The 22,960-nt window shown below is 38.7% G+C and overlaps 1 protein-coding gene across 17 annotated transcripts in view; it reads left to right on the top strand.

Moving 5' to 3' along the window:
- NFIA (nuclear factor I A) overlaps positions 1-22,960 on the top strand; it is a 390,456-nt gene that overhangs the window by 338,042 nt on the left and 29,454 nt on the right. For 14 of the 17 annotated variants that reach the window (XM_089921781.1, XM_089921773.1, XM_089921858.1 and 11 more), the window contains one exon: positions 15,857-15,948. The exons of 2 other annotated variants lie outside the window; for them this stretch is intronic. In XM_089921781.1, coding sequence (XP_089777907.1) covers positions 15,857-15,948 — 92 coding nt within the window. Of the gene's footprint in view, positions 1-15,856; positions 19,702-22,960 lie in introns of those variants that run through there. One more of the 17 variants, XM_089921815.1, reaches the window with a different exon arrangement.

The raw sequence follows: 22,960 nt of genomic DNA, 5'->3' as shown, positions 1-22,960 counted from the left end.
TTTTCTCCACACCCTCTCCAGCAGTTATTGTTTCTAGATTTTTTGATGATGGCCATTCTGACTGGTGTGAGATGATATCTCATTGAAGTTTTGATTTGCATTTCTCTAATGATTAATGATGTTGAGCATTCTTTCATGTGTTTGTTGGAAGTCTGTATATCTTCCTTGGAGAAATGTCTGTTTAGATCTTCTGCCCATTTTTGGATTGGGTTGTTTGGTATTTTGTTAGTGAGCTGCATGAGCTGCTTGTAAATTTTGGAGATTAATCCTTTGTCAGTTGCTTCATTTGCAAATATTTTCTCCCATTCTGAGGGTTGTTTTTTGGTCTTGTTTATGGTTTCCTTTACTGTGCAAAAGCTTTCAAGTTTCATTAGGTCCCATTTGTTTATTTTTGTTTTTATTTCCATTACTCTAGGAGGTGGGTCAGAAAGGATCTTGCTGTGATTTATGTCATAGAGTGTTCTGCCTGTGTTTTCCTCTAAGAGTTTGATAGTGTCTGGCCTTACATTTAGGTCTTTAATCCATTTTGAGCTTATTTTTGTGTATGGTGTTAGGGAGTGATCTAGTCTCATACTTTTACATGTACCTGTCCAGTTTTCCCAGCACCACTTATTGAAGAGGCTGTCCTTTCTCCACTGTACATTCCTGCCTCCTTTATCAAAGATAAGGTGTCCATATGTGCGTGGGTTTATCTCTGGGCTTTCTATCCTGTTCCATTGATCTATCTTTCTGTTTTTGTGCCAGTACCATACTGTCTTGATTACTGTAGCTTTGTAGTATAGTCTGAAGTCAGGGAGCCTGATTTCTCCAGCTCCTTTTTTCATTCTCAAGATTGCTTTGGCTATTCGGGGTCTTTTGTGTTTCCATACAAATTGTGAAATTTTTTGTTCTAGTTCTGTGAAAAATGCCAGTGGTAGTTTGATAGGGATTGCATTGAATCTATAGATTGCTTTGGGTAGTAGAGTCATTTTCACAATGTTGATTCTTCCAATCCAAGAACATGGTATATCTCTCCATCTATTTGTATCATCTTTAATTTCTTTCATCAGTGTCTTATAATTTTCTACATACAGGTCTTTTGTCTCCTTAGGTAAGTTTATTCCTAGATATTTTATTCTTTTTGTTGCAATGGTAAATGGGAGTGTTTTCTTGATTTCACTTTCAGATTTTTCATCATTAGTATATGGGAATGCCAGAGATTTCTGTGCATTAATTTTGTATCCTGCTACTTTACAAAATTCATTGATTAGCTCCAGTAGTTTTCTGGTAGCATCTTTAGGATTCTCTATGTATAGTATCATGTCATCTGCAAACAGTGACAGCTTTACTTCTTCTTCTCCGATTTGGATTCCTTTTATTTCCTTTTCTTCTCTGATTGCTGTGGCTAAAACTTCCAAAACTACGTTGAATAAGAGTGGTGAGAGTGGGCAACCTTGTCTTGTTCCTGATCTTAGTGAAATGCTTTCAGTTTTTCACCATTGAGGATGATGTTGGCTGTGGGCTTGTCATATATGGCCTTCATTATGTTGAGGAAAGTTCCCTCTATGCCTACTTTCTGCAGGGTTTGTATCATAAATGGGTATTGAATTTTGTCAAAAGCTTTCTCTGCATCTATTGAGATGATCATATGGTTTTTCTCCTTCAATTTGTTAATATGGTTTATCACATTGATAGATTTGTGTATATTGAAGAATCCTTGCATTCCTGGAATAAACCCCACTTGATCATGGTGTATGATCCTTTTAATGTGCTGTTGGATTCTGTTTGCTAGTATTTTGTTGAGGATTTTTGCATCTATGTTCATCAGTGATATTGGCCTGTAGTTTTCTTTCTTTGTGACATCCTTGTTTGGTTTTGGTATCAAGGTGATGGTGGCCTCGTAGAAGGAATTTGGGAGTGTTCCTCCCTCTGCTATATTTTGGAAGAGTTTGAGAAGGATAGGTGTTAGCTCTTCTCTAAATGTTTGCTAGAATTCGCCTGTGAAGCCATCTGGTCCTGGGCTTTTGTTTGTTGGAAGATTTTTAATCACAGTTTCAATTTCAGTATTTGTGATTGGTCTGTTCATATTTTGTTTCTTCCTGATTCAGCCTCGGCAGGTTGTGCATTTCTAAGAATTTGTCCATTTCTTCCAGATTGTCCATTTTATTGACATAGAGTTGCTTGTAGTAATCTCTCATGATCTTTTGTATTTCTGTAGTGTCAGTTGTTACTTCTCCTTTTTCATTTCTAATTCTATTGATTTGAGTGTTCTCCCTTTTTTTCTTGATGAGTCTGGCTAGTGGTTTATCTATTTTGTTTATCTTCTCAAAGAACCAGCTTTTAGTTTTATTGATCTTTGTTATTGTTTCCTTCATTTCTTTTTCATTTATTTCTGATTTTTATGATTTCTTTCCTTCTGCTAGCTTTGGGGTTTTTTTGTTCTTCTTTCTCTAATTGCTTGAGGTGCAAGGTTAGGTTGTTTATTCGAGATGTTTCCTTCTTCTTAAGGTGGGCTTGTATTGCTATAAACTTCCCCCTTAGAACTGCTTTTGCTGCATCCCATAGGTTTTGGGTCGTTGTGTCTCCATTGTCATTTGTTTCTAGGTATTTTTTTATTTCCTCTTTGATTTCTTCAGTGATCACTTCATTATTAAGTAGTGTATTGTTTAGCTTCCATGTGTTTGTATTTTTTACAGATCTTTTCCTGTAATTGATATCTAGTTTCATGGCGTTGTGGTCGGAAAAGATACTTGATACAATTTCAGTTTTCTTAAATTTACCAAGGCTTGATTTGTGACCCAAGATATGATCTATCCTGGAGAATGTTCCATGAGCACTTGAGAGAAATGTGTATTCTGTTGTTTTTGGTGGAGTGTCCTGTAAATATCAATTAAGTCCATCTTGTTTAATGTATCATTTAAAGCTTGTGTTTCCTTATTTATTTTCATTTTGGATGATCTGTCCATGGGTGAAAGTGGTTTGTTAAAGTCTCCTACTATGAATGTGTTACTGTCGATCTCCCCTTTTATGGCTGTTAGTATTTGCCTTATGTATTGAGGTGCTCCTGTGTTGGGTGCATAAATATTTACAATTATTGTATCTTCTTCTTGGATCGATCCCTTGATCATTATGTAGTGTCCTTCTTTGTCTCTTTTAATAGTCCTTATTTTAAAGTCTATTTTGTCTGATATGAGAATTGCTACTCCAGCTTTCTTTTGGTTTCCATTTGCATGGAATATCTTTTTCCATCCCCTTACTTTCAGTCTGTATGTGTCTCTAGGTCTGAAGTGGGTCTCTTGTAGACAGCATATATATGGGTCTTGTTTTTGTATCCATTCAGCCAATCTGTGTCTTTTGGTGGGAGCATTTAGTCCATTTACATTTAAGGTAATTATCGATATGTATGTTCCTATTCCCATTTTCTAAATTGTTTTGGGTTCGTTATTGTAGGTCTTTTCCTTCTCTTGTGTTTCTTGTCTAGAGAAGTTCCTTTAGCATTTGTTGTAAAGCTAGTTTGGTGGTACTGAACTCTCTCAGCTTTTGCTTGTCTGTAAAGGTTTTAATTTCTCCATCAAATCTGAATGAGATCCTTGCTGGGTAGAGTAGTCTTGGTTGCAGGTTTTTCTCCTTCATCACTTTCAGTATGCCCTGCCACTCCCTTCTGGCTTGTAGGGTTTCTGCTGAGAGATCAGCTGTTAACCTTATGGGGATTCCCTTGTGTGTTATTTGTTGTTTTTCCCTTGCTGCTTTTAATATGCTTTCTTTGTATTTAATTTTTGATAGTTTGATTAATATGTGTCTTGGCCTATTTCTCCTTGGATTTATCCTGTATGGGACTCTCTGTGCTTCTTGGACTTGATTAACTATTTCCTTTCCCATATTAGGGAAGTTTTCAACTATAATCTCTTCAAATATTTTCTCAGTCCCTTTCTTTTTCTCTTCTTCTTCTGGAACCCCTATAATTCGAATGTTGGTGCATTTAATGTTGTCCCAGATGTCTTTGAGACTATCCTCAATTCTTTTCATTCTTTTTTCTTTATTCTGCTCTGCAGTAGTTATGTCCACTATTTTATCTTCCAGGTCACTTATCCATTCTTCTGCCTCAGTTATTCTGCTATTGATCCCATCTAGAGTACTTTTAATTTCATTTATTGTGTTGTTCATCGTTGCTTGTTTCATCTTTATTTCTTCTAGGTCCTTGTTAACTGTTTCTTCCATTTTGTCCATTCTATTTCCAAGATTTCGGATCATCCTTACTATCATTATTCTGAATTCTTTTTCAGGTAGACTGCCTATTTCCTCTTCATTTGTTAGGTTTGGTGCATTTTTATCTTGCTTCTTTATCTGCTGTGTGTTTTTCTGTCTTCTCATTTTGCTTATCTTACTGTGTTTGGGGTCTCCTTTTTGCAGGCTGCAGGTTCGTAGTTCCCGCTGTTTTTGATGTCTGTCTCCAGTGGCTAAGGTTGGTTCAGTGGGTTGTGTAGGCTTCCTGGTGGAGGGGACTAGTGCCTGCGTTGTGGTGGATGAGGCTGGATCTTGTCTCTCTAGTGGGCAGGTTCACATCTGGTGGTGTGTTTTGGGGTGTCTGTGGCTTTATTATGATGTTACGCAGCTTCTCTGCTAATGGGTGGGGTTGTGTTCCTGTTTTGCTAGTTGTTTGGCATAGGTTGTCCAGCACTGTAGCTTGCTGGTCATTGAGTGAAGCTGGGTGCTGGTGTTAAGATGGAGGTCTCTGGGAGATTTTCGCCATTTGATATTATGTGGAGCTGGGAGGTCTCTTGTTGACCAGTGTTCTGAAGTTGGCTCTCCTACCTCAGAGGCAGAGCCCTGACTCCTGGCTGGAGCACCAAGAGCCTTTCATCCACACGGCTCCTCAATTTGGGATGACTTGTTGTCTATTCAGGTATTCCACAGATGCAGGGTACATCAAGTTGATTGTGGAGCTTTAATCCGCTGTTTCTGATGCTTTTGGGAGGTCTGAGGTCTTCTGCCAGCGTTCAGTAGGTGTTCTGTAGGAGTTGTTCCACGTGTAGATGTATTTCTGGTGTATCTGTGGGGAGGAAGGTGATCTCCGCATCTTACTCTTCCGCCATCTTCAAGGTCCCCCCTCTAAATAGTTTTTTAAAGTCAGTAAGAGAGACCAACAATCCAACAGAAAGACAACAAAATGATATAAACATAGAGAAATGGAAAACATTTGAAAGATGTCTCATTCATGTAGCATAAAAGCAATACAAATTAAAATTCGAATGGTATTTTTACCTATCAGATTAGCAAAGATCAAAAAGGATCTTGACACAATCTTGGTAAGTGTGTGGGAAACAGGCACACTCCTATACTGTTAGAGGACTGTAAATTGGTTCAACCTCTGAAGAGGACAATTTCGTTTTATATATATTTATATATATATATGTGTGTGTCTGTGTGTGTGTGTGTGTGTGTATAAATTTTAAATGTAAGCCATGCATTGTGTTGGACATGTGAGCAAAGATATACATCAAGTGTTCATTGCAACAGTGATTATAATAAAAGATTGATAACACCAGTCATATCCACCAATATGATATACATTAGAAACCCTTTAAAAATAAAGGTAGGGGGACTTCCCTGGTGGTCCAGTGGTAAAGAATCCGCCTTACAATGCAGGGGACGCGGTTCGATCCCTGGTCAGGGAACTAAGATCCCACATGCCGCGGTGCAACTAAGCCCTTGCGCCACAACTACTGAGCTCCCGCATCTCAACTAGAGAGCCTACGTGCCGCAAACTAAAGAGCCCACACGCCCTGGAGCCTGTGCGCCATGACTAGAGAGAGAAAACCAGCACTCCACAGCTAGAGAGAAGCCCACGCGCCGCAACGAAAGATACCGCGTGCTTCAACGAACATCCTGCGTGCCGCAACTAAGACCTGACGCAGCCAAAAATAAGTAAAATAAGAAGTAAATAAATAATAAATCTTTTAAAAGAAAAAGTAAGGATAGGTCTGTATGAATTCATGGAATAATCTTTGAGTTATATTAAGTAAGCAAAAGAGAGCGCTAAGAAAAAGTATGTATAGAATACCTACTGCCATAGAGTGGAGGATGTATATACACACTTGACTGTGTGTTGAAGGATGGAAACTGGTTCATTGGGGGGTAGTTCTTCAGTGCCTTGCCCAACGAGAATGAAAGATATTATTGAGTTTTAAATCCCCTTTTATGTCAAATATAATGCTTTATTTAATTTTTAAAGTATTTGTCCAATGAACTAAAATTCTTCTTTATACCCCAACCACTAACTGTAGTGACCAAAACTCACACAGTGGAGGCAGGGAAGGGGGGTGGTCCATAAAATCCTTGGCAAATTTTATACATCTAGTTTTTAGTTGCCCTAACCTGAACTTCGGGTGTGATAGCAAAAATATGTGCTCTTTCTGGTAAAGAATACTATTCTTTTTCCCTCACAGAGAACATGGACTTGAGTACAAAGTTGGCATTTTCACTCTCAGTAGCTATTATTTGGTCACAAGTTCCGCTTTAGGAACCCATTGGATACAGATGCACACATGCTATCTTAAGTCATAATTTTTCATAAATACTTTTTGCAGAGTACTTCTACTTTTTGTACAACCCAAGTTTTTAATGTCTAAATTTGAAAAGGAAAAAGAAAAATAATTATTGGAAATCAGGCACTTCGATAGGTATTTTCATATGCGTTACCTTAGTTGCACTTGATTGTTATTTTAATCCGCAGAATTGGACTCATTAGCCCTCTTTTTAAAAAGAGAAAACTGAGACTGAACCAGAATTCAAATCGGGGTCTGTTGGACTCTAAAGCCCCGTGCTTTCTACTCTACCAGGACACTTACTGTGTTTCAAGATATAATATCATACACCTTTCCTCTGAAAATCCTAAGACACGCCATAAAGAACTTTCTTTTCTTATTTGGCCTCACTGCGTGGCATGTAGGATCTTAGTTCCCCAACCAGGGATCACACCTGTGCCCCCTGCACTGGAAGCGGGGAGTCTCAACCAGTGGACCGCCAGGGAAGTCCCAAAGAACTTTTAAATTATTCCAATAAAAACTCTTGGGTACATTGAATTGGATGAAAAACAGGAATGAGAGCAGGAAGAAAGAGAGAAGAAATGAACTTTGTAAAGAAGGAGTGAGTTACAAAAGAGAGCAGACAATAGATGATTACATTCATTTAGGTTACCATAACCCACTCAGGTCTTATTTTTGCCTCAGTTTTTTACTTTTTCAGATGACAGAAATGACAGATGAGTTTTAAGATTTTCTTCATAAAGATAACAATGGCAATGTAGGAAACTTGAAAAATACAGAAAAGGATTTTAAAAATCATATTCTCCTATAACCAACTACTATTAACATTTTGGTCTGGTTTTCCCCCATTTTTTCGGTGCATGTCTATGTGTATATGATTGTGACCTACTGAATATAATATTTTGTATGTTATTTTCTTAACGAGTATTTTACACCTTTTCTTCATAAAAAAATAAAAAGCTAGGAAATGTGATTTTAAATATTTTTACTTATTCTCCTACCATAGACCATTAACTTTTGTTCCAACCTGTGGAATATGCTCCAGCATATTGTCTAACATATATTTTTGTCCCCAACTTGAATAATTTTATTGGGCTAGATTTCTAGAATTGGAATTACTAGTGCAAACAGTATGAATATTCCTCTTGATACACGTTTCCAAATTGCTTTTCCGAAAAGTTGTGCCATCTTACACCCTTACAAATTATATTTGAGTCTGATATAACATTAACCCTTGAGAGGTTTGATTATTATTTTTTTAATTGGTGGAAGGCAGATATCTCAGGGTGTAATGCCCTTAATCAGATTTTGGAATCAGTAGTCCCTGATTAGATGAGTTTAGCAGTTTTCTTCAACTGTTTTAATATAAAGTACAGTGGGATTCTGGAGATTTTTCCATCTTGTTGGCTAAGCCTCTGCTTAGGGATCGCTCTCTGGATTGCTCCTGTGGAGAGGGTCGCCTATTAGACATTCACAGAGTGGGTGAAGCCTTAAAGAGCTGGGAGTATTAGAGTAAATAATATTTACTATGCTGAACTTTTTATATAGAGACACTCAGGTTAACTGGCTTGCCAAGGTCACATTTCTAGTAAGAGACTGAATGGATTCAATCCAGGATTTTCTGATTCTAAAATTCATTTTCTATTAACTACCTTGCACTGCTGTAAAAATAAAAATATTATTTGGGGCTTTCGGGTTCTATTTGTCTTTATTTTATTTAAGATTAAGAATTACTGGAAGGTGTTTCTAAATCACTCATAATCCCAGTCTTTAGAGATAATCACTTTCTGTGCATATTTTAAACATAATTGATCATATGTGTGTGTGTGCGTACATATATATACACATATATACAGTTTTGTAAACTAATTTTATTCATTTTATTTCATATTATAAACATGTGTCATTATTATTTTAAAACATTTTTAATGGCTGCAATATTCCATCAGTTGGTTCCAGTTTGTTGCACTTATAAGTAATGCTGTAATGAACATCTTGGAGCATAAATCTTTATATGTACTTTTAAGTATTTGTTGAGGATATAGTCCCAGAAGTGGTTTTCCAAAGTTACACTGCCTTTGGAGAGGCTGCAGAAGCCTTTCAAGAGGGAGGGATCTAATCTATTGATCTACGTTTCTTTTTTTAGTAAACCCCAGCTGAATCCAGGGTTTATTCCCTGTGACTCTTTAATATCACTTTCACCTGTGCCTACCCATCTATGTGGTTGCTTCTGATCAATGAGTATGTTCTATCAGTTGCACAACACGCGGGCATACACGTAAAAATACATGACATAGAATGTGGATTAGTTATTAGAAATAAATTTAAATGAACTGAAACAAGGCTGTATTCCTATCCTTTAAGTCATTACGAAAAAGAATATTATAGGCAGTATGAATAGGTTGTTTACAGGAAACACTCATTGTAAAGTACCTCTTTATCACACAGATTTTGGTAACATAACGTCAAAGCACCTCCAGTTTACAAGTGGCTCTGATCCCCTTCTCTCTGTGTGCACACATGAATTGTCTTATACCTTCCCTTCTGTACGTTTTACCCCAAATCATGATGTCACTTGAGCCCCTGCCCCCTATGAAGATCCCTAATACAAGTACAGAGACCAGCAGAGCAAAGCCATCTGCTTAAATTGATTCTTTTCATGATTTTTTGAGAACTATTGGCACATTAAACATTTCATGCAAATTGTTACCATACATGTTAAGTAATGCTAATATATTAAAGTTCGAATTCATTAGCTTTTCAGGAAGAAGGCTTGTGGGTATGTTATTCTGTAATAATTTACTAGCGATAAGTAGGCTTTAATTTCATGCCCTGAGGGCTGTGTCTTTTTGTGTTGTTGGTAGCTTGTTTGTAGAGACAAAAGATCTGCAGAGATAATAGAATGAGGTAACTGACTGCACAGATGTGATCAAAGTAATGGAAATTCAGTGTGGTTATCTCCTAGATTCCAAACATCTGGATGAAAACTACAATATCCATTCATTCACGTGGGAATTTCTAAACCTCTGAATACTGGGGATTCATGTGTCAACAAAGGCTGTGTTTCCTTGGCTGTATAATTACATTAATAATGCTAACCCAGGCCCTGTAAACTTGTCGATACTCATAGATTTCTTCGAAGGAAAAAAACTCCAATATCCTCCAGCATTTCTTCTGTGACCTGGCAAGAAATAGTGCTGTTCAAGTTCCCAAATGAGTTCAATTGTAATGGACTTCATTTAGAAATTAGCCAATCTATTTTCTAATAGTTTCCACATTTTTTTCTAGAAATGAAAGTTTTCTCACAGGGCTTTTTTAAAAAACTAGTAACATATGATAGTGCAGTTAAGATTGCAGAAACTATTTCCATCAGGTATTTAGTCATCTCACTGCTTCAGTTTGCAACTGAATGCGTTCTCGTGCACCGTCAGGTGTCACTGATAAACATTTAGAAAATTGCAGTCTGAAGACACAGTGATGTGTTCAAGTCTGCATTCCTAAACTTGTTTGGATGGCTTCTGTCCAGTAACCAGCACATTCCTGGGCAGGCAGTAAGTCTAGCTGAATGAAATTGAATTTTTGACTAGCATTTTTAAAGGGATATCTGCACATGTGAATATGTCTGAGTTTCTGAACACAAGGGAACATGTGAAGTGTATACTGATTTTGAGACAGGAGGGGAAAGGTTTAAAGTGTTAGGATGCCTAATGGTCTTAATGGTGTTTAGAATGGAAATCTGGTATCTTTGATAATTTTATAAATTATTTCTTCCTCTTGAAGGAAAAATTCAATAGACTTTTTCTCCTCCATTTTCAAACATTCAAGTCTCTGATCCTTAAATTTTTATCTTCCCTGACCTTATGGCAGAGATATTCACAACGTCCCGTCTTTTCTCCTTTCCCTCGGCGATTGACATCCCCATTACCCAACTCTGTTTCTTTGCTCATGCAGCTTCCTCTGTGATCCCCAATCCATCTGAACTTGTCAACCAACACATCTTTTACAGCCCGTCATCACAGCCATCTCCATCTCCTCTACAAAGCTTTTCCTGTTCCCCTGCCAGGTGTCACTTTTCTGTCCTTTAACACCCTAAAGATTTTTATTTATATTACTTTTAGGCACTCATATTTTCACTTTCTGTACTCATCTCTCCCCACTAGACTCTAACATTTCATGGATAGCCGTGTGTCTGGCTTATCTTTTTAAGATAAGTTCCCATAAAACTTAGCATAGAGCCTGGCACAGAGGCAGTGTTCACACGAGAGAGAGACAGAGACAGAGAAAGAGAAAGAGAGAGAGGGAGAGGATATGAATATATTAAACTATCTTTCCTTGATGCACCACAGCGGTTAGACTTGGTAGAGTTTAAGGGAATGAAGAATTGGTATTCCCTCCTTTTACGTAGTTGGAATCTCTGATGAAACAGATCACAAACTTCTCTTCAAACTTTGTGCCAGGGTTTGGGGAACTTTGTTGCTTCCTGTGTCTGGAAGTAAATTCAGAATGTCAGAACTAAGAAGGACCTACTGCATAGCACAGGGAATTGTACTCAATAACTTGTAATAACCTATAATGGAAATGTATCTTTAAAAGAATAGGCACGTACATATATATATATATATATATATATATATATATAAAATAACTGAATCACATTGCTGTAAACTTGAAACACAACATTGTAAGTCAACTATATTTCAATAAAATTTTTTTTAAAAAGACAAATGTCTGTGCTCGCTTCGGCAGCACATACACTAAAAAAAAGAAAAAAGACAAATATCTAACACATACACACACACACACAAAGAATGTCAAAGCTCACTAGCTGTCTTAGATTGTCTTTCCTAGTGAGGCGCCTCACCAGGTCATCCCCCCTCCCCCTCCCCAGCAGAGGAGCTGGCCATCACTATCCTCAGGCCGTTCAGCCCTAGGCCACCTGGCCACTCAACCTCCTGGTGGCCGCTCTGTGGACACAGGAGGGGGCTTCGTCCAAAGGTCAGCTCTCCTTTCACACCCAAGCTCTACACAGAAATCTATCTAAATTTTCTCGCTCTTCTGTTTTTCAGTGATGACACGCATTTCAGGGGTCGCTAAATTTGAAGTAGATCTTGAATCTGGCTGCCTACTTTCAAAACAAGCTGATGCACTCACATTTTCTAGTTTGTCAGACTTGAGTAGTTTTATTGATATCGTTTTTATCTTTAAGATACATCAACTGACATTGATACAAATATTTTAATATCTTAATATCTTGTTTTTCAGTCATATTTTTTCCCCCAAACAGGAAAACTCCAAGCATCTTTTACTCAAAACAATTTGACCACTTTCTTAGCACCATGGTCAGGTATGATTGTTGGGTGAAGGCTGTTACAGACTCAAAACTGATTCATCTAGAAATGCCGTGATTCCTCTATCCAGACACATCCCTTATTTCTTCTTATTCAGGAAAACAACACAAGACAAACAAACAAACAAAAAACCAGACAACCTGGGAACAACAAAAGTTGGAATTCTCTTTGGCTTGTAGGCAGTCAGTTACATCCATTTCTGGGGACATAGAGGCAGTTCTCCCAGGGAACACCTGCAGGGTTGTAAAGAGCAGGGCTAATGGGTGATCTCTGCCACTCTCCCTGCCCATCCCACAAGCTCCCTAGAGATAGATTCCAGCATCCGCAGAGGCCCGACTGCATATAAAGAAAGAACTGTTCATGAACCGTTTTTCCAGTTGATCATCCTGAGGCCCAACTTGTACTGCCTAAGTGAAGGATTATAGAATTAGCAGTGCATATGGTAAGTGGGCAACACAGAAGGATATGGGATCAAATTCTGATTTGGGATTTTGGTACTTACCCCTGGGGCTAAGGCTAAGAGTCTTGGGTAATCTGAAGAAATATGTTAGAAAGAGAAAAAGTACGATCAGATTAGCCCAAATAAGAGCTGGTGGAAGCTTCTTATAGGAATGTTTTTTCAAAATGTTAAGAAAATGGTCCATGGTGATACTGCTCACATAGGTAAAATGGCTGCTAAAAAAAAGCAAACACTTTCTTTTTCAGAAACAGGCAAGCAATCATAATTTGATTTCTAATAGTCATGTTTGCCATGAGGACTTTTACAATGAGGTTATATAAGCAAATTGATTTCCCTGTTGACTTTATCAGAAAATCGTAAAATGCCCCTGAATCTTCCCTCCAGAATTCTCAAAAATGCCTACAGCAATCTTCCTAGAAAATTATTTTCTGGATTTCATGATGTCCTGAAGCTCCTCCAGCAGCATTTGATTATTGCTGCTGTAAATAGGCAAAAATTATAATTAAGAAAGATAATGAATGTGATATAATAGCATAGTAAACACAGTTGTATATAATTCATTACCACATCTCCCCCTTTACTTGATTTTATGCTCATGTTGAAAGCTCTTAACTGGGCATGTGTAATTGATTCACCATGGTATATGTGGTTGTTTTAATAAAAAGTTTCAACTGAGGCTTTTGTTTAACAGGATAACTCCCTCATTCCACTGTTTCTTTAGGAAAATCAAATTCAACTTATGTCATATCATCTCTGGAACTACATCCTGTTATAGGTGAACACTGCCTATTTTAGCTACAATAATGGAAGATGAGTCAGACTTTCTTCCTTCCCTTGTTTTTCCTGTGTCCTTGATTTTTCCCAGAATCAACTTTCTATAGAATAAATTTCCCTGGGCACTTTTTGTTCCATTCGATGGAACTCAGAGACTCTCAGATTTTTGTAGTTGTAATATCCTTTTCTTAAAAAGGCAAACACATTACCACCTCTCTCAGCATTGCTCTCTTTTTTAAAAACCAAAATAAAGTTTGGAGAAGTTTTAATAGCTTGTGAGAGCATTAAAGGCCTTCTGGGATGTTTTGTCTCATGATTGAAGAAGGGACAATAGCCAATTGTTAGCCTCATGGTAATTTTGAGTGGCTCAATTATTTGGATGCTAACCCTACTTTCAAAATGGCAGGGCTTCCCTGGTGGCGCAGTGGTTGAGAGTCTACCTGCCAATGCAGGCGACGCGGGTTTGTGTCCCGGTCCAGGGGCATCCCACATGCCGCGGAGCGGCTGGGCCCGTGAGCCATGGCCGCTGAGCCTGTGCGTCCGGAACCTGTGCTCCGCAACGGGAGAGGCCACAACAGTGAGAGGCCCGCGTACCGCAAAAAAAAAAAAAAAAAAAAAAAAAGGCAAGATAGAGAATGGAATGTAATACACACTTTTCCAGATTTAGTGCTATGTATGGTCAACGAAGAACTATATTCACACGCCAAAAAGAAAAAGAAAAAAAAGTACCATGTATCCTAGGATCAATCAGCATGCGTGTTTCTGACGTCACCAGTATGGTAAAAACGTCATAGGAAATCCTGCTGTGTGTCTGCAGTGACCAGGGCTGACATGCACACACTGCTCCGCTAGGACCATCAAACCAAGGCCTCGTGGTTCAGCATCTGTCATCAGTCATTTAGTCTCAGAACCTCAGCTTACTCTTCATGCCTTTTTGTTCCTTCTCAACCTACCTACCTATTCACATGTGAAAAAACACTTTTTTTCCTCCTAACGGCTAACAGGTTATTTTATCTACTAGCTTCCTCCTTATCTCTCCCACATCCTCTTTGTGCCCTAGAAGCAGGTAAATTCACTGCCAGCTAATTATAGTACATCATTTTCAATACATAACTTTCTGTTGAGACTTCTGAAAGCATATCAAAGTAGAGCAATAGGCTGGATGAAACAATCAATAAAGAGTATTTTACTGAGCTTTTTAAAAAAGCAAATTTCCCCCATACCAGTGAGTGAGAGGCACATACAGAATGGCTAAATGCAGAGGTATTTCTCAAATCTGTTCAGGTTAATCTGACATAGGATAGGCTGGGGAAGAAATCAGTAGATTCACGTTGCTAGACAGTACAGAGTACCATACGTTTAGATCACTTTACATAAAGCTGTTATTGGACGAATTCTTCTAAAACAAACACGACAACAACAAAAAGTTTCTTAATAATAGACATCAGGGGAACCTTATGTTCCTCCTCTGTTCGATGCTGATTTAACACAACCATACCCACGTGACCATCACAGCTCTGCGTGGGTGACTTAGCTCTAATGACCAATAGGACTTGGCCTAGATTGGTGGAAATTTTATGTCTAGATGTGCTTAACAAGGGAAACAAGAAGTCTGAGCAGTTTTCTGTGAAACAGAAAATCAAAGGAAGAGAAGCAGATGATGTCCACAAGGGGAAAAAAATCTGGCAAATGAATTTGGTAGTATTCCCTCAATTATCTGTGTTTTTTAAGAAATGCAAACCCTTTTCATCTTTTAGATGGTGCATGTCTCGTGTTAGTCCAGAAAACTTATGCCTTTTACAAGTATTGTTAAGAAATTTGAAATTAAGTAATAGTCTATCTAAAAATTTTAGTAAAGAAGGAATGTGAATAAATCCTTGGAGTTTGTGGTAAAGAAGTGAACTGAAAGACACCAGAAAACAAAATGTTCATTTGGATATATGAACCAATGAAACACCAGAACCACAGAATTTTTTTCTCTCTAAACTATAGTGAAGCTCTGAAATATGAGTATAAAAACCAACAACAAAACGTTCATGTACTGTGAAAAGGATAGTTGGCTGAAGTGTGGTACCTGAGGTTCCAGGTTTACACGGGATCTTGATGGTTTGTACCTGAACAGAAGGGTTCTAGGGTGGGAAGACTACAAATGTTAGTACTCTAAGAGCATTTTGTGCATCATAAAATTCTAGATGCCCCCCTGAGCCTGTAAAGATAGCGTGCTCTAAATAGCTTTCCACCACTTTTCTGGAGAACCCAGTCCCTTCTATAAAGACTCCTCTTCCATATTTAGAGATAGAGGCACAGGAACATTTCATGATCTTTAGGAGGGTAATAGTGTGAAAAGTAAGGTTGTAAAATGAACTACTTTCCTCCCCTTTCTACCTAATTTCTTTCTCCTGTGCTTTTAAAGACTAGGATATCTCTTTCTGACCCCAGAGCTCATGTTTAACTCAGAAAGTATACTTTACAAATGTCCTGCATGTTCTAATTTGTATGATGGAAGGAGAAAAGAGCTCATTTGAGCACCAATTTGACATCGTTTTATTCCAACAGTCTTTGGAAGCCAACACTCCTTCCCTTTTTGACTGTCTAAAACGCCCTTGCTAGCCAGATCCCTCTGCTAGCTACAGTGTTTGCACATTTCCTTGTTAATCAGCCACGTAGGCTCGGAGACTGTGTGTTTTGGTGTTGTTTCTGTGTGCAATCTCGTGCTGCTTCCTGAACGCATGTGTCCCTTCCCTTCACAGCCTACTCGACACCCAGCACCTCCCCCGCAAACCGATTCGTCAGTGTTGGACCACGGGATCCAAGCTTTGTAAATATCCCTCAACAGACACAGGTGGGCCGCTCTCATCTTTTCTGTATGTGGTGCAGCTTGTTTTATTCATCAGGTGCATTGTAACTCGTCTTTCGGCACAACAGGCTGCATTTCCCAGCCCCTGTTCAGTCCCCTTTCCTCCCGACCCCTACCCATCCTGGCCCTCCAGCCACATTTCCATGTGTTCTTAGAAATCATGGAAAACAGTGCCTGCAATTTTTGCTTCTTGTATTGAGGGGGTAGGAGAGGAGGGCTTCTGTGCCAGAACTGCTTTTGCTATGGGAAGAAAATTTTCCCAGGCTGGATAGCGTGTGCTCCCTCTTTTAGGAATCTGTGCCTCTCTACGTGCAAGCAGACAGAAGTAGGCCCCTATTGAACCTGGAAAGTATACTCTGGCTGCCGGCGACATCAGAGTGCATGCTGGGAATGGGGGGCCAGTCCCTCTTATGTACTCATTATAGGGTCCCCAGGAACCTGGCAGACTTTCTAAGAGAAAGGAAAAGAAAGGGTTCCTGAGCGCTGTTAAGTTGCTGGTGTTGGTACTGAAATAGGAGGTGTTTGTTACTGGCTTCGCTGGCCCCAGTGGGGTGGGAGGGGATTATGTGAATATAATGTCATATTTTGAGGTAGGTGATTGAAAAAGAGTATGCCAGGACATCTAGAGTTTGTTTTTCAATAGATAGTTGTGTTTTGTGCTAGTATAGGCCAAGGAGAAAGAATCTCTTTTAAAAGTTTTGAAATAGCTGCTGTTAATTGAGAAACAGTGAAAGACTTTTGGAATTCAAAGGTAGCATATATAAAGATACTTAGAGAGTTGTGGAATAGAATTAGATGCGAGTTTTGGAAGAATCTACTCTCTGATCTCCTAATCGGAATGTGACTGTATATTATCAGAATTGACATAAAGAATTTTCTCTTTGAGGTTCTCAACACAGTGTTTGAAAAATTCTCCAAGATATTTTGTGCATGCGCCTCGGTATGTAATCTCCAGATGCCTAATTTATAACTATTCATCTTTGTTTGTAACACTATGAGCAGGTGCTTATGAACGAGATAGATTTGCTTTCCTGGGTCCGTTTGCTTTCTCTGCGAAGGGTTTTAGTTTATTGCTGTGTCGACAGCGTGGGTTAAACAGCATTGCATCTGAAGCCTTCCTTACACCGAAGCAGGGTCACGGAAAGTACAGCCTCAGAGGAGGCAGCTGGGAGGAGAGGGAGAGAGGAAGGAGGGAGGGGAGGGAGAAGGTTAACTCTTGAATTTCCCACTTCTGCTGTTTCTTCTGAAACTGGCAGGTACATGGCATCTGGGATTAACTTCGCCTATTCAGTACTCCCCATAAAATCGTTCAAGTTTATTGCTTATTTTCCCATACCTTCAAATATTTAACTGGTGAATTTGAAGTTGAATAATTACCTCAAAGGCATTACAGTAGAAGAACATTTCTTATTGTACTTCTGGCTCACATGATCAAGGTCAATGAGAAGGGGAGAACTGGGGACAGTAGCTTTACATTGGATGATTGCTTTTCTCAAAGCACCAGTGGGCTCAGGTTACTTCATTAAGAACCTCAAAAATGCAGTTTGGAAATGTCCTGTTTTGTATTTTATATAGTATTTTTATATAAGCTGTGATTCACTGAACTGAAACTGTACCCTGCATTCCATTCAATTTGTTTCTCTATAATCAAAACGTATTCTATTCCAACATGGCTTTGTTTCACAAATGCCTTATTTAACCCAGAAACTGAGTCTTCATGATGTTGACCACAAAAATTCAATTCTTAAAAATCCAGATTTTCTACGCATCTGTATGAATGATGTCATGTAGACCCAGTATTGGCATCTGGAACTGAATTTTTTGGGTTTCTGTTAAATATTTGGCATCATAGAGACAACAGCTTAAATGTTTTTTATCACAGTGACACCTGCCACTTTTGGCTTGAAGAAAGCCATCCCCAATTGTCTTATGAGAAACCACGCTAATGGAGTTACTCTTTTTCCCCAAAAACATATCTGGAACCATTTAAAGTGGTAGGCATATATAGATATAGATCATAAAAATAATATTTTTAGGTACTCTTTTTGAGAGGACATCAGAAGAGGAATTTTTAAAGACATAATTTGAACGTGGCCTGCAGATTAGTCGTTTCCTAGGCAAGCTTGCATTTTTCTATATAAATATTTTTGTTAATAAGGCATGAAATTTGTATTAGTTGAATTATGGGAAAAGTTTTCTGGAAAAACAATATTTTCTTTTCTGCCTTTAAAGAAGTAAAAATTGAAGTGTCACCCAAGCAGATAGGTAAGCTTTATAAATGCAGGAGAGGTATCCTGGACAGAAATCCATAAACAAATACAAAATAAAATGGTCTCCCTTTTCCCCAAAGAAACCTCTTGAAACATCAACCTGTAGAAGACAGATTAGATACGGTCCCTGTTTTTTCCAGCAGATAGAATTCCAACTAATGAATAGACATTTGAAGTAGGCAGCTTTCAGTTTATCATAAGACCTTTCTTTAAAAAAAAAAACAAAACAAAAGAGAGTTCTTTGATTATACATAGCCTCTATTTATTGAGCATTTTCTACGTACTGAGTACCTTAGGTACATTATCCAACGAATCTTGACAGCTACCCAATAGGATATATATAATTATCTCCACTTCATAGATTTGAAACCTGAGATCTGAAGAGATTGTTGATTTTCCCAAGGCCACACATGGTGAGAGGCAGAGCAAGAATGCCTCCCCAGTTTTGTCTGACTCCAAGGCCTATGCTCTCAAACCACTGTGCTGTACTGCCTCATGGGCCGGTGAGCACCTTTCCCTGCAGATATTCAAACAGAGACTGATGCTCAACTCTCAGGAATACCACTGGTGTATTCCCTGGTTTTAAATCTGAGATTGCACTAAAATCTAATCATGAGTATATACCCCAAAGGATTGAAAGCCGGGTCTCCAAGAGATACTTGTACACCCATGTTCTTCACAGCATTATTCACAATAGCCAAAAGGTAAAAGCAATCCAAATATCCATTGACAGATAAATGGATAAACAAAATACGGTATATACATTTTATTGTGTATATACCATTTTAATGTGGTATCATACATATTATTCAGAATTGAAAAGAAAGGGACTTCTGCAGTATGTTACAACGTAGGTGAACTTTGAAGACATTATGCAAAGTGAAATAGTCCAGTCCCAAAAGGACGAATACTATACGATTCCACTTATGTGAGGTACCTAGTGTAGTCAAATTCATAGAGACAAAAAGTAGAATGGTGGTTGCCAAGAGCCGGGGAGAGGGCAGAATAGAGAGTTATTGTTTGGTGGTACAGAGTGTTAGTCTTATAAGATGAAAAAAGCTCTGAAGATGTATGGTGGTGATGGTTACACAACACCGTGAATGTCCTGAATATCACTAAACTGTCCACTTAAAAATGGTTAAGATGGTAAATTTTATGTTGTGTGTACTTCACCACAATTTTTAAAATGTAATCATTAGATAAACTCTTCATGGTCCTTTCTCCACTTGAGAGTCTAAAATTCTGTAAAACAGCCAGGAAGAGTGGATTGTTTACCAAAAAACCCACTGTCATTTTGTGCTCTCGTGTCCAACACATAGTGGGTAGCCAGCAGATACGGGTTGAATCTAAATGATTCGTAAGGAAGTTTAAAAATAATGACTTTTTCTTATTACAGTGGTGATACATGTTAATTGTGGAAAATACAGATGGGAAAAATAATAAAAATCCCTTGTAGTCCTACTGTTAACATTTCTGTCTAAATCCATCCAGGCTGCTTCGATGCATACAAATATATTGCAAAAATGAGATATTATATACACTGTTGGGTAACCTGCTGTTTCTTCCCCGTAACAATATATTATGGCCTTCTTTCCATGTAAATTGGAATAATTGAATATTGGCTTTTATTGCACCTATTCATCGTCTGTAGTGATTGGTAGGGAAAGATAACATGGATAATTGAAAGCCATTTTTTCTCCTCCTTCCCTTCCAGTCTATCTTTTTTCCTCCAGAGAATTCCTCCCTTCACTGAGACAGAATTGCCTTCTCTTTAGCCTTGCCTCGAGCTAGTTTTCTTTCAAACTGCCTTCCAATTGCATTGTCTATCTCACCCCAGCTTTTGGCTCTGTTGGAACATTCCTGCCGAGTTATCTGTCCCATTCTTCTGAATCACTTGTCTGCTACCTCTGCTACTATCATGATTTGCCTTTCGTTTTCCTTATACTCCTCCATTTTGTAGCTCATCATTAACATGGGGGGTAGCCACCTCCTGACAGCCTTTAGAACACCCATCTGTTCTAAGAAACCGTGACCACCCTGAATCTCTTATTTTTCAGTATTGTCCACCATGATAGTTGATACTAACATATAGAAAAGTCTCTGGGGCATAGAGTATCTACTTCACTTTGGACACTATTAATGTCCCCTGCACGCCCACTGAATGATATAAGAGAGCATGGCATCATCTCAAACAGCAGAAAGCCAATGGCCATTTCAGTTGCGTCTCATAATTTAATCTGATCCCTGAAAACGAGAGCCATTAAGAGGAGGCATTTATTTAGAGAAAAAAAGTTAATATTTCATCATGAGGTAATAAATAGAAATACCAATTCCCACACAGAAGGACTGAGCAAAGAACTCATTTTTTTTCAGGTTCTAGTTTAATCAGAATGTTCAAATAAAATGCTTAACCTGCAGAACACCAATGAAGACTAATTCTTTAAAATGAAAAATGAGTGCAAACAATACTAAAAAACAGGCATTTCTTCTTTGCCACCCAAATCTATCACTGTTCTACCTCAACAGAATTGTGGTATCTGAAATGCTATTTAAAACCAAATTACCATTTGGGTTATTAGAAGAATCGCTTGGCATGGCATGGGCCTGATTTGTTGACAAAAAGACACAGGTGCTGTAACCTTTGCTTAATAAATCATTTAGCTGCCTGACTGGCAAGCAGTGTGGCTCCCTTTGCCTCATGAAATTTACAAATGTATGCACAAACCACACACTTCACTGTGCTGGAAACCGGTTGATCTGGAGAGGTCCCTGCAGAGCTAAATTATGGACATAGCACCCGTTGTCTGCCTTTGGTGGGGATGCACAAGGAACATAGGGAGGTGGTGGATATGGAGAGCGTTTGGATCTGTTGCCATTCTGTGTGTCATATTCCTGAAACTCTGCCTAAGAAACCAAAGCTCGGGCAATCTGCAAAATGCAAAACTTCCTAAGTCCCTTTCATTAGTCACTCATCATTTCTGACTATATTCCCAAAACCCAAGAAGGCAGGGAATAACAATTCTCCTCAAGTTGTTCAAAGTCTAATAGAGGAAACAGATGTAAAAAATAATAGTAATGACAACAACATTAATAATGCAGTGTGATACCAGTTACAATAAGGATTTGCCTAAGAGGCTTTGAGACCAGAGAGCTGAGTAGCAGAACTTTCCAAAGAGTGGAAGGGACAGAAAAGGCTAGATTGTTTTTCTGTCCTTGTCTAACTTTGGACTGATGATATGGCTCTGGTTCTTATACATTTTACCTTTTTCCTGTACTTTTAATTTTTGCCATGAGCTGGTCGATAAGGCTTTATCCCATCTTAGGTAGAGAGACACGCTGAGTTCTGTCTTCTCTGGACCAAGCAGATAAAATTAGAATCCTTTCCCACTGCTGGCATATCAGCCAGACCCCCCGCCCCAGTCCCTCATTTCCAAGAAACAGCCCTTCTTGCGTAATGTTCTCACCCAGGACACCAAGCTCACTTGAGATTGCACAGCAGTTAGCTGAAGCCATTCCCTGCCCAGACTCCAGCTGCCTGCCTGTAGGAGGTTAGGTACCACACAGAAGTTCAAGGAGCAGCCTGGATAGTTGCAAAGGCAGGAAACTCAGATTTTGTTAGAGAAAGGAAAATAAAAAATATCGTCCCCCTTCTAGTTAGAATTGGATCTGAGCATTTTTGTTACAAGCCCATACAGCTGAAAACTCCCAGGATTGGAGAGGAATGGCAGATAAAATTCCATTTACTCCTAACTTTGAAAAAAGTTAATTGGCCAAATGGGCATTCTGTATTAAACTCCAGTGCATGCCAGGTTCTGTGCCTGCACTCCCTACAGGCCTCAGAGCCCTCTGAGATTGGTGCTGTTATCCCTGTTTTACAGATGAGGAAACTGAAATTTCAAAGAGTATACTTGCCCCATGGCAAACGAGGTAGCCAGGGTTTGAACCAGTCTGTCTCCAGAACTGCTCTCTTTCCTGAATACTGTCTTCATCCTTAACCATTTATAATGAAAGGTTACTGACTGTTTTCTCTTTATGGTCTAAGATTGACTCATCCTCTTACATCAAGGAATAGGACCGACGCTGTACTTGGTTCTTCTGAAGACCTGCCCCAGTTTCCTATTAGCCTGCATCTGTGAAATCAAGACTGAGTTCATTCTGTCATCCTGCCTGGGAAAAAGACCTTTACTAATGACATTAGTCTGCATCTGTGAGAGCAACCAGCCTCTGCCCAGAGCCCAGATAGCAGAGCAGCTGAGACTGTGAGCTTTCCTTTCAGATCTTGGTTGGAGCTTTATTTCATCACTTAGCAGTAGTATGTGTACTTCATTTCTTGTAGTTTTAAAAATTTTTTCTTTGTAATTCAATTTTTCTAGCCTGGTTTATTAACTGTAAAATGGTGATAACTATTTATCTACCTTCTACGGTTGTGTTGAGTCTTAAATTCTGTTAGTGTAGAGAAAGTAAATGCTTGACACCTGTTAAATGCTCAACAAATAATAGCATTTGTTGTTCAGTTGATAACTATACTCATATTGAAACAGTATTTTCTGGATTACAAAGTATTTTCTCATTTGATCTTCAGAGCAACCCTTTGAAGTAGGCAGAGCCGTAATCATTATCCCCATTATACAGATTTTAAAACTGAGGTTTAAAGAGAGGGAAGTGACTTCCCCAGAACCACATAGCCGGGGGTTCGTAGAGCCAGGACACAGACCCGCTTCTGATTC

Source organism: Delphinapterus leucas, chromosome 1, assembly GCF_059928025.1.
Source record: "Delphinapterus leucas isolate spDelLeu-1000000601 "Yukka" chromosome 1, BTC_Dleu_Yukka2, whole genome shotgun sequence".
In the NCBI taxonomy this organism is placed as follows: Eukaryota; Metazoa; Chordata; class Mammalia; order Artiodactyla; family Monodontidae; genus Delphinapterus; species Delphinapterus leucas.
The sequence above is the reverse complement of the archived record's forward strand: the minus strand, read 5'-3'. Positions and strand labels throughout refer to the sequence as shown.